The 12,225-nt window shown below is 35.3% G+C and overlaps 1 protein-coding gene across 1 annotated transcript in view; it reads left to right on the forward strand.

Moving 5' to 3' along the window:
• The window catches only part of Stacl (SH3 and cysteine-rich domain-containing protein), a 258,237-nt gene that overhangs the window by 243,618 nt on the left and 2,394 nt on the right, over positions 1–12,225 (forward strand). Inside the window, exons 13-18 of the mRNA XM_073084326.1 lie at positions 4,603–4,721; positions 6,311–6,478; positions 7,486–7,674; positions 10,015–10,143; positions 10,923–11,000; positions 11,950–12,092. Coding sequence (XP_072940427.1) covers positions 4,603–4,721; positions 6,311–6,478; positions 7,486–7,674; positions 10,015–10,143; positions 10,923–11,000; positions 11,950–12,092 — 826 coding nt within the window. The remainder of the gene's footprint in view (positions 1–4,602; positions 4,722–6,310; positions 6,479–7,485; positions 7,675–10,014; positions 10,144–10,922; positions 11,001–11,949; positions 12,093–12,225) is intronic.

Raw genomic sequence — 12,225 nt, forward strand, 5'->3', positions numbered from 1 at the left:
GAACTTATTAATAAGCCGTTTGTGGATTTATTCAATTTCAAGGCGGCGAAGTATCTTTACTAATTTATGGTCATGGACTACTTAAAATCTATATCTTGAACTACCCAGCAAAAACCTTTTAGGGGGCGGCAAAATTTCGGAAATGTGAGGACAATTTTTTCACCGACTTTCTACTTAACCGGATATGACTATACAATTATATTTCTCCTTATAGAAAACCTTATAAACTCTTGTATCGCTGATTTATTCCTATGGAAGGTGACAAATTTGATAAAATGTATATCGCTTGGGTCTATCATCTCCCAAACAACAGTCCTGAATCTGTTGCTGGCCCGAAACATCGTGTTGCCTTTACTTTGACCTAGATTGATAATTAATATGCCGTAATGTAGGTCGTTTTATAATTACCAGCCTAACTCATGTGTCGCTTGATTCTGTACCAACAATACATATTTATTATTGTAGGTACATATACCTCAGTGTAGTTTAGATGATTAAAAAGTATGGTTTCGTATTAATTCAGTAATAATCATATCTGATGGAGTGCCAAGAGATCAAGTTTTATCCAAGTCTAACTGAAACAAATATTTATAGTAAAGATTCTAATTAAACCTCCCTAAAGTACTTAGACAAAGAATTCAAGTTAATATCTTTAAAATGAAAATAGTAAATATCTTGTTAATAACGTCTAATAAACCGCTAAACCAGAAGCCTCATACACAAGTGTATACGCATGACTCAAATCTAATTCTATGAAAACAGTAAATATTTAAATACATGACTATATTTTGCATGTGGCTTCGCCCGAGTGGGCGTCGTTTACTACAGCAAAGTATTATGTATTATTTCAGGTCTTAAACTATCTATGTGCCTAATTTCGTCCAAATCCAATGAGTAGCATTTGCGTGAAAAAGTAACAAACACCTTACAAACTTTCGCATTAATAATATTAGTCACTTTAGCCGTACTTTTCTGATGTAACCTATTCTTTATATCGCGTATTAGTTATGTAATTACATTTATAAAACAAGTACAGTACAGATACTATACAGATATTTAAACTACAACTCATGTCTACAGCTGTGCCGTACAGTACAGTGAGTACAGTACAGTGATTCCAAGAATAGTTGAAAATCAAAGAAAATGTCTTTCAAGTTAATGCCGTTATAATCGTAAGAAGCTTGTTAGATGCTACGTCTTGTCCTAACGAGATTAAACACTAGTGCAGTAAATGTTAGGCTTCACTAAATAAGCTTATTATTTAGGATAATTATATTTGTTATTTGAGCGATATCTGAATATTATCTGATTCAGGCTTACGTTAATACGGTATTATTATGCCGGCGTCAACAATTTTGTGGCAGAGTACTTACTACAAATTAAATAAAAAGTATGAGTTGTCTAAAGTGGGTTTTTGTAGACGTACTCGTAGTGTAGTCTGCACGGAGCCTTACAATCACTGAAAAGACCGAAGAGAGACAGAATTATATTATTTGTAGACGTAATACTTCAAAACACACTACAAAAGCTGTACAAACGGAACCCTTGACTACGTACTCATATAATACATCGTGTTCACTTCTGAGCAAAACTTTCCTTACAAAATACAAGTGTTGACACGACACGAACTCTGAACAAATACTTTCAGAAATACAACGTAACGAGGCGCATACAACAATGGATGAACAATCATATTTATTTAACAAGAAAATAACAGCACATTACGTGTCAAATGTACATTATTCACAGAATTTGTTGTCAAGATTACAATGTAACGTAGATTTAATCAGAGGTAGATTTAGGTTAGATTTGCCCTGTGCCTATTTCGAGGCGAGCTTTTTTACGTAGTAAGGTAAATTGATAATGCTACGTTTTTAATGAAGTTTTTTTTAACGAAAAAAATTGTTTTATAATGATTGACAGTCGTGCACCAAGGAACAATTCTATTATTTGGTAATTTGCTTTTAATTCACCTGACCTTAAGCCTGTAAAACATACTACGTATTTTTTTGGAGACTTCTCGGTTTTACACATATTTTTTTCTTATTTATGTAGTCAACACTCATAATGTCAAGAAGCATAAGCTGTTCCAGATTACTTTTCTTACCTTGCCATGTGCCTAAAGTACCCAATTATTCTCTTTTAGTAAGATTTTCAATCATTTTCAAAATCTTACTAATACTTTCAAAATTTGAAGAAATAATCTTATCATAGAAGTGATAAAGTAAGAATAAATCGATCGATGATTATCTCTATTCTTTTTGATAGAGTTCTCGAGAAAAATATTGAATTTAAAATTCCTTTAAAATTGCCACCCTTCGAATATTTTGCCACCCCGCTCCCGGGTGGGCCTACTCCATTACTAAATCCGACACTGTGTACAATGAACTCAGTCTGCCAGCAATTTGTGTTGAGTAAAATTCAGTACAATTATACTATCAAAACCTCATAACCTTTTTTTTTGCATAATGATATTATTATCTTGGGATCGCCTGTCTGAAGTTAAGCCCTACGTTGGCTTTGTAGTTGGAAGTATTTAGAGTATTTATTTAATTAAGGTTCACCAACGCAGTTAACACAATGACAATTTACAAAGATAACAAGTAGAGAATATAAGGGCGTGTCCCCACAATTATAGGTAACGGCATACGTAATAAATAGACTCCCTAAAAGATTATACAATACTAGGTTAATGTACAATTATTTATAATAATTCCATTTGAGTTTAAATTTACACAAAAATATCAAATAATCTTAAATTTCTCTATACAAAATCAAATAATAAAAAATATTAAAACAGAGACCGACCAACTAAATCTTAATGATTACTAAATAATAAAAAATACATTACAAAATAATACTTATTAAGACATAATTTAAATTTATAAAACTATAAATATTTTAAAGGTAATTCACACATAAATTTTCTTACACGGAATTATGTAACATAAATTAATGACGTAGTAAATAAGCGACACGAACGATTTAAATTTTCATTCAGCAATTTTTACATTACCTTTGTACATTAGGTATATCCATTAATGTTTATTTTTTTATGTCCGAAGAAAGATACTTAGCATAAGTGATTCAATTATACTTTGATACTCACCTTAACACGACAGATTAAATATTTAATTTCATTTACTTTTAACATAAAAATTGAATCATTTACGTCTATTGGACAAAGTAACCAATGGACTCCTGCTAAAGAATAAGTTTTTTTTTTTATTTTTATGGTATACATTATATGAGAATTAAGAGTTAATTTGGTTACTTAGTCTATACTGCCGTTTGTACAAAAATCTGTGATGGCTTTTTTAATAATTACACGACATTTTACAATACCTTAAAAGTATTTTGTACATTACTAAACTACTAATAATTTCACTAACACGTGCATCACAGATTTCCGCACATATTAATTATATTTAAACAATTTTATCACACATGTCATGTTCATTTTAATGTTTCTCTCTTTTTGCATCGTAAGAAAAAATCAAATGTACCACGCGGTGTCGACGGTTATGGCAATGAGGTAATTCAACCCCGTAGGTCGTATGCCTGTACTGAGAAACCTATGTAAAATGTAATACATAACATGCCAACTCATGTTACTACTCCCTCGCACGTAGAAATAAACAATTAATTAAATTGGCATGTTTAGTCACACGATACGATATCTTACAGCCTGTTTCCTTCACATCACTTATTTGCTCAAGTTGCTTGTGGAATCAGTATTTCTTTGCTTCATAAACCCCAGCAGTAAGGATGCATGATGCATAGTAAACCTATCACTGTGTTTTTAATTTAACCATCACAACCTAGCACATTCCTTTAGTAAAATAACTACATACACCAATACCGTAATGCATTTATAGAATTCAGAGAAGAGCAGCGTGCCTTATCCTTATGTTTATAGGAGCCTTTTTTAATTCTGAAAATAAACTTAGCTTTGAAACAAAATTTATGAACAATTTTCTTTTGAGATTCTGGTATGTTGTGGGTGGTACTTATTTAATATTGGTATTCATAACACATCGTCACTGGAAAGCAAAAGGGCCACTTTGCGTGTTAGACTTTTAGCCTTTCCAGTGACGACATGTATATTATCTACAGGCGTATAATATACAGAACTCGCAGTTAAAAATGCATTAAGGAGAAGGGAAATGGCTTGTTACTTTTATTACTGCTATCTAGGTAAGGTTAAGGGGCGCTGGTCTAATGCATTAGAGATAATAATTGCATTTTGTCGTGTCGGTTCATGGGTGGATTATTGTTGACCTCACTGATTCACTACTACTCTTGACCTTGCACGTCATCGATCAGTACCGTGACGTAGGAACCCACTGACAGCCTGGAAAATACCAACACAGTGATAAATGACCCATTACACAACAATCTGTTTGGATTTCACTGATTACTGCTTGTCGAGGGTGAACATAATAGAAATAGGATTTAAAATGCTAAATGCATTATTTCAGTATTGTTTTCATTTAATGAATGTGGTGCGTAGTTCAATTGGAAATTATGAAAACCATACAGTGTGTGTAGTTTTACAAATAAACGTGTGCAAGTAATTTGTAATTATCTGGCGGTTTTTAGGAGGAATGGAGCAACAAGAGATGGGATGCGTGCCGGCGGTGATACCGACGCGCATAATTTCCAAGAATACACTTACAAGAAAATTACACCGTGTGATGTCTGCTCCCAAGTTCTTAGAGGTAAGAATTTGCCCTTTACTTAAAAGTTGTTATTATGTCTATTCTAGATACTACAGTATTTGTCTATGTACTTATACTTAAAGTGAATTAAGAAAATTTAAAAGACGAAACGGCGTGCGCTTTTTTTTAACTCGCATTAAACTTTTTAAAGTAGTACATGATTGAATTTATAGTCATGAATAAAACATACAGTAAGTATATGGATATGAATATTATGAATCATCTTTAATTAGGTACCTACATTTTTTATTTTGATGGAAATACGCAAAAGATGAAATGATCGTTTATTTTTATGCTATAGCTATATCGCACGAGTGTATTATTTACCCTTGATTTCACATTTACCTCGATTTACAAAATGAAACAACAAAGTTACCCTTTTACCCAAAGTCTTGATTAACTTGACTGTAATCGCTATGGTAAATACTAGAAGTCATAATCAAAGTCATTTGTGTAGCAAAGGTCATGATTATTTTTTGTTTGCCACCGCCTGGCACATGTTCGCTGACTACCATCTATCAGGCGTTCACAAAACAACTAGTCTGTGCCTAGCACGATTGGTACCAATGTCAATTGGAATGGCGCTACGACGAACATTATGCCTCAACTTTCCTTATACTTATTATGTAGGTACATTTCTTTAATAATTCTACGATTGTAGGTATTTACGTGATTTATGGTTTAATCAAGAAAACAGTGATTATTTGACATTTTCATCATAAAGCACTGTGATATATAAAATAAAAAAGCCTTATGAAGATACATTTTGTTAAAAAATCTCCTTTCTTCTATAGCTATACTTCTTATGGCTGCTGTTTTGGTTGTAATTGATAATCATTTAAAAAATAGTTTTGTGTAACCGTTTATCCCAGAAGCCGCGTTTTCTTTGGGTTTTGGAGATATTGATGCCCTAATAAAACTGTTAAGTGGAAATTTAACATTAATATTAGTCGAGCAATTTACACAACTTTCGGGTCAATGGCAATTTAGGCCAACGGAACACTATAAGACGTCTTAAATAACGTCTTTACAAAGTATATAACAAGACTGAAATAAGCTGAAGATTATAGTGAAAATCGCGATTTTGCAAAACCTTTTATCACTTCGCTCGATACATTTTAAACTTTGTAAACAATCTCTCATGAATAAAACATCACGAAAATCGTGAAGATTGAAACATTCAAAATGTTTCTCGAAACAAGACTAAGTAATTACATCATATTTAGTTACAAAGTACCTATTTAGCTGGAGGCTTCGCTACCGTAAATTAATCTTAGTCATGATTCTGTATTCGTTCTAAAGTTTAGTGTCGTTTTCCTTGGAACTAAGTATTGACTAAAATGTAATGAAATGTCTACGTCCTGACATATTTATTTAATCTATAATGTTTAAAATAATGAAATGGTTATCGTGGCTGTGACATACGGACAGGACGATATTATATAGAATTCGTTTTAACCATTTGCCTAAGAAACCCTAAAATTGGATAATTTCAGTTGTATGACTTCTTACTTGGTAGATATAGTCAAGCATACTATCTATCTACGAATTGTAAAATAACAATTTAATACATACTTCGTTTGTTACAGGCCACACTCGGCAAGGCCTCCGCTGCCGTTTATGCAAGATGAACGTGCATACTGACTGTATGCCATCAGTCGGCAAATGTCAGACGAAGTCGCGACTCCTGCGCAGACAAAAGAGCACATCCGAAATAGAAGCTCATAGAGTCCAAGAACTCCCTTACGATGAAGAAAGTAAGTTACTTTGTCTATTAACTTTTAAACAAAATGATTAATTAAATTATGGTCCAAATTACTAAAAAATACTATTGTTAAGCTAGTTTCTTAGTTATGAATAGACGTAACAGGTCTTTTTAATCTCTTAATATTATTTTGAAGTAATGTTAATATACTTTATATATTTTAAGTTAAGTATAAAAATAAGAATACATTATACTTAATATTACTCCCATAATCACAAATATACTTACACACATTTCTTTGATTTAACAATAGGAAATAATGACTAATGATTTTGTATTTCTGTTTAATGCTGATTTAACTTATGTATACGTTATGGTAAGTTATATGTATGTACTCGTATAATGTGCCGTTTATTTCAGCACTTTCAAGGATATATTCGTTTTTATATAATTGAATTTTATATTATTATCTTATGTCTAAGGTGAAATAAGAAGCGTCAAAAATCTGATAGGCTTGTTGTCTCAAGACCGCTAATGATTTAAGTACATTTGAAAATTGACATTGCCTTATACGACGCAATAAGTTTCACATTTATTAGCGAGCATCCCGCTTATACATATTTAGGGTTAAAGTTCAATCACCACAGAATGGAGCTTGCCTAAATACACACAGAATTACAACTGCAATACACGCACAAATAAAGTACACAGTCCGAAGTTAACTTCACGTTGTTCAGGCAAGGAGGACGGTTGGCTGCCAGGACAAAGACTCACCAGGATCTCTTTCAAGGGATCTGTCGAGTTCGATGATGATTTCGATAGCTACTATGATGAGGGTACAGTATAAGTCAATCAGGAGTGATCCCCGTGCACCCTTCCGAAGTCCGGCATACGACAGAACTAACACTTCGATTTTGTCAGCAGACCTTAAACAGTTTTACTTCCAGAATCACTACTAATAACAAACAAACAAAATCCTGAACCGTATATACCTTGAGTTTCGTACCGACCACACTTTAGTGACCGAGATTGAATGTTAACGTTTCGCTCGATGCTCAGAGGAGGAAGTGGATCAGACCTACCAAGTTCTGAAGCGGGCCAACGAAATAGCGAAGCCGGGCGGAGGAGATTCGCGCGGGGGCCCCGTAGTGCGCGTGTCGGCGCCGGAGGAGCCCCCGCCCGCGCGCTCGCCGGCGCGGCCGACCGCCGGGCTCGCGGTGGCGCCCCAGCAAATCTCCTCTAGCTCAGGTCTGGCGCCGCACCCGGCTCGCTGCTTCTCCGCTCGAGTCGCATAGGCCGCCGACCGTCGCCCGCGCCGACGCGTCGCGCGACGGCCGACCGGCAGCTTCACTCAGATCACTCGTTTTCAGTAGTGTCGACTTTGCACGCATTCGTTAGTCGCGGGCGCAGGGCGGGGGCGGGGTGCGGTCGATACTGAGCGGTGCTTGTCGGTAGGCGCAGCGAGACCCGACGGCGGCGTGCGGCGGCGGCTCTTCGCCGGCGTCAAGAGTTTGTCCATGTGGGGCTCGAAGTCGCGCCGCGGCTCGCCGCAGCACCGATCCATTTCTCTACCGGAAAGTACGCGCCCACGGCCGTAGCATCGCTCTCTGTCTCACAGCTGTTTCTGAGCTTTGTTTGTTCCGTCTTCGTACTGGGTTTCAGTGCCTCGTTTTTGTTGTGTGTTTTGTTTCTTATGATTTACATTAATTTTATTTTGTGCGATAGCTGTGTTTAGTTTAGATAATAGGAATAAATAGATCAAGCTCGGCCAATACTCGTTAATCATAGATGCTTACCTAATCCTCTCCCTCCACGAAATGATTCATTCATGAATGATTAGATTGAGTTTCCGAACAGATCCTTTAAAATATCCCACCTCGACACCTTTGTTAATTTTACTTTTGTTTCTCGTTCATTTATATTATTTATGTTTATTTTAATTTATATTATTTTATTTATTTGTTTTGTCCGCGCGTTACTTTTGCAGAATCGGAGCAGACAACGACGCGACCTTTCGGACAGCCTTTATGTTTCATTAAGGAGAACGGAGATCCCCCGCCTTCGATTCTCAAGCCTACGGCAAGCGTTCGCAAGAAAAAATGATTAGTAATATGTAACTTCACGGGAAAAAATTGTTAATATCGTCGTCTCGACAAGAGCACTGTATCAGCGCGCAATTCGGCTTCTTGCATCAGCCGCTTCTCGAATATTAATTAGTACTACCCCGAAACGCCCCGCGTTCTGTGATATGTATATTGTTATTGTTTCAATAAAAGTCGGAATTGAATCTCTTTGTTTCTGGATTCCCAAGCGTTGCACTATACTATTACCTTTTATGATTAATTTTAACGCCTTGCTCCTTGGGCGTTTGGATGTACGAGTATGTAAGTGGTGCATGGCTTGATGCTGACGCGGAGTGTTCATAATCGCATGCGTATGTCTTTTGGCCGATTATCTCATGCCGAATATTTCGTTTGCACCCACGGATTTCTATTAACTCCTCCACAGTGGCTTGAGCAAAAATTATTTTTTTCCAAATTATTCACGCCGAGCAAATTAAGGGCAAAAAAATTAATCTTAAATGACTTTAACTGGCTTACTTATTTTGTTTCAAAGGCTTCTTCACAATTTACAGTTCACAGATTTAGTTTAACTCTGAAGACTTCAGATTATCGCGGAAAAATTGAGCTAGTAATGAAACATTTATAGATTAGTTCATGTTTACTTGTCCACACAGGTTCGATGAAGAACTCGAAGAGTGCCCAAATGTTGAGACAGGCAGACCGCACCAGTCCCTCACCTGGTACAAATAAAATCGTTTATAAGCGAATCCCCGTAGAACAATTCCGAATTGAGAGATTCGTTGCAATAAGCATTGTAATAAAGCGAATCATTTACGTTCAATGAATTTGCTGGTGACGAGCTGCTTAAGAATTCTGAAACTGATCAATTTTGTAGCGAATCAGACTCATAATAATAAAGCAGCATAAATTTAAATAAATGAAGCTTATTTCCAATTCGTAGTTATTTCTTAAGGTTTCTTAGTCACATTTACATTCACAGTCCTACTCTGCATCCCTTTCTCTTACAAATTATATACTTACTAACTTTACTGTTTGGTATCTAGTTATGTTTATTTGCAATGCTTACGCACTCTTAGTATTTAGCCTAATATTAATTAATTTAAATTTAAGAAAACACTTAAGACATTTTTCCCAAAATTTTTTAATATTTATAAAATTATTTTGTATTGGCAACTGTCAGTACCTAACAATATGAAAAATTTTGTGATAAATGTCTTCCCTCTAACAATATTGCTCCTTTTTTTAGATAACATTACATTTAACATTTACATGTTACGATAACGATAAGCTTGTTGTAATTAAAGCTACGTAGGTATTAAAATTTAGACTTAAAGTTTATCATAATTTAATTGCAATAGAGAATTTACATTCATATAAATATCATTAATACATGAAACATAATCCCTCACAAATACATTTTAAACAACAGAGCACTGGTTTGTAATAGTTATCAGGATTTGGTAAGTTTATAATTCCTGATGCTCATACCACGTGACTGTTATAGCGCCGCACTCGCCGAGACGTCAAAAGTTGAACCTTAGGATGAAGAGCCTGTCACTGGATTCGCCGGAGTGCGGGGAGCTGAGGCGCCGTCCGCAGCGAGACCAGCCCGCGCAGGGCAGCCGCGTTCTCTGTACGATCATCGAGTAATTTATAACTGGGTCCAAACAACCTTCTTTCGCCTAACTTCGATTATGCTTCCACTATTTACCCTTGGAATACCTTCACAGTAGCGTCCCACACTAAACTCGAGAGCACGCCATTGTCAAATTTAATTCAAGTACCACTTTTCCGCATCGTAATGATGATCTCGTTATAATAGATACATAATTAATTAAGATTTATCAATTAAAGTCACATTGTTCAACACAATATTGGCAGCGTTTCAACGCTGAAGTATCATATCGATGACATTATGATCAGACACATTACAGATAACGGAAACGCTGGTGTGAAGGCCTACTTTTTATAAGCATCATAGATTTTGTTAAATGTTCTTGAATAATTTTCTTTTATCTATTGGTTCTTTGGACTCTGGTTAATATTTATGTCAACGGGCGTTGTTATGTGGGCACAATCGATGTTCTATTCCTTAAACCCTTGGCTTAGCTTTTGTGTACTAGCAGATGATATGCTTTACTGTCTAGTCTCTCCTTACGTGGTGTGCTTTCGACGTCGTCCTTAGGTGATCTTACCTACGATACTTCTATGTTAATGTTTCTATTTTATGGCCTTTATTAAGAGACTGCGAAATGGACTGACCTAAATCGCAAATAAACCTCTTCACGTGGTAATACCCAAACGTTTTCAATTACTTATTTAGATCACTGTCGCCACTTATCGCCCTGTCACGTTCGTGTTGTTATCGTTTTGCATGTGACCACTTTATTTCATTTTGTTTTCTGTTTCTAGGTAACACCAGAGCAACTAGCATGAGATATGCGCCTAGTAAAATAAGTAGTAACACGTTTCAGTACTACACTCGTTCATGTACGTTTTGTTTTACTCTAAGCGAGCTGACGCCAAGACAAGCAACGCCTTTTGTTTTCATATGTACAGATAACTTACTAGTATAAATAGAGCTTTATCGGATCAGTTGCTAGTTGTTTTGTACAACGATAGTCGACCTTGAGATAAGACAATACCCTCCAAGGGTAACGAAATTCGTTAATGAGTATTGATTTATTCTAGCAACATTGTTTGTCTTGACGCAGTAATTAACAATGCTTTATGCTTGAACAGAGCTTAATCCAACGCAAAAATGGAAACTGTACCTAAAGATTGTATGTGATATGGATTATTAAAGGCTTGTCTAATACATTGTCAAATCTGTAGTGATTGATACAAACTTTATCAAGCTCAATGATTTTAACGAACTCCGATAAACTTATAAAGACTAAAAAGCTGTTTTGTCGTAATTTAAATCTATCTCCATAATTAATATACGAAGATTATCAAACTATTTACATTTTTGTGTTTGGCTTAACCTTATGTTCTACATATTAACAAGCTTAGAATGCGTATAAACCACTTAGTGTTGTAATCGAATTACCTACATGATGTACCTAATCTTATTTAACGATCGGTTAATTAATTAATCTGTATTATATTAATGCTGACGAATCATCGTATGTACAGAATTAAATACCTACCTAAAATCATTTTATATATATCCTAACTCTATTATCTTATCCTAAACTTATTAAGCTTCCTAAACTATTAAAAAATATATGAAATTGTTGTTATTTTTTCATCTGAATGTCTTTGACGCAATCGAAATTACTGAAAAGTTTTAATCATTTCATAAAAGTTTTAACTAACATACGAGTAGCTCAAATTTGTGATTCTCAAAGTTTCGATAATTTTTCATTCGGCTCGATTTGTGGTTTGAAAAGTCTTACTGCTAAGGATTATTTTCTGATATATGATTCTGGTATAGCACCGTCATCGCCAGTACACGGAAGGAGGCTTCTGAGCGCTAAGGGAGGCCGCATGAGCAGCGTAGAACTTCCCGATGAGCCTGAACGCAGCTTGTCTTCAAACAGTGCTAGCCCATGCCCATCACCAGTGAAGCAACCAAGTGTAAGTCACTAGTCTTATTACTTTTGTGTTAGTTAGTTATTTGTACGTATCTTTAGTTAAATCGTGCACGTGTCTTTTAAACTTAATACCATTCCATGGAGCTGATGATGATATTTTTCTGAAATTATATTAA

Source organism: Epargyreus clarus, unplaced genomic scaffold (genome assembly GCF_041222505.1).
Source record: "Epargyreus clarus isolate Ecla_fem2 unplaced genomic scaffold, WU_Ecla_fem_2.2 ptg000021l, whole genome shotgun sequence".
Lineage (NCBI taxonomy): Eukaryota > Metazoa > Arthropoda > Insecta > Lepidoptera > Hesperiidae > Epargyreus > Epargyreus clarus.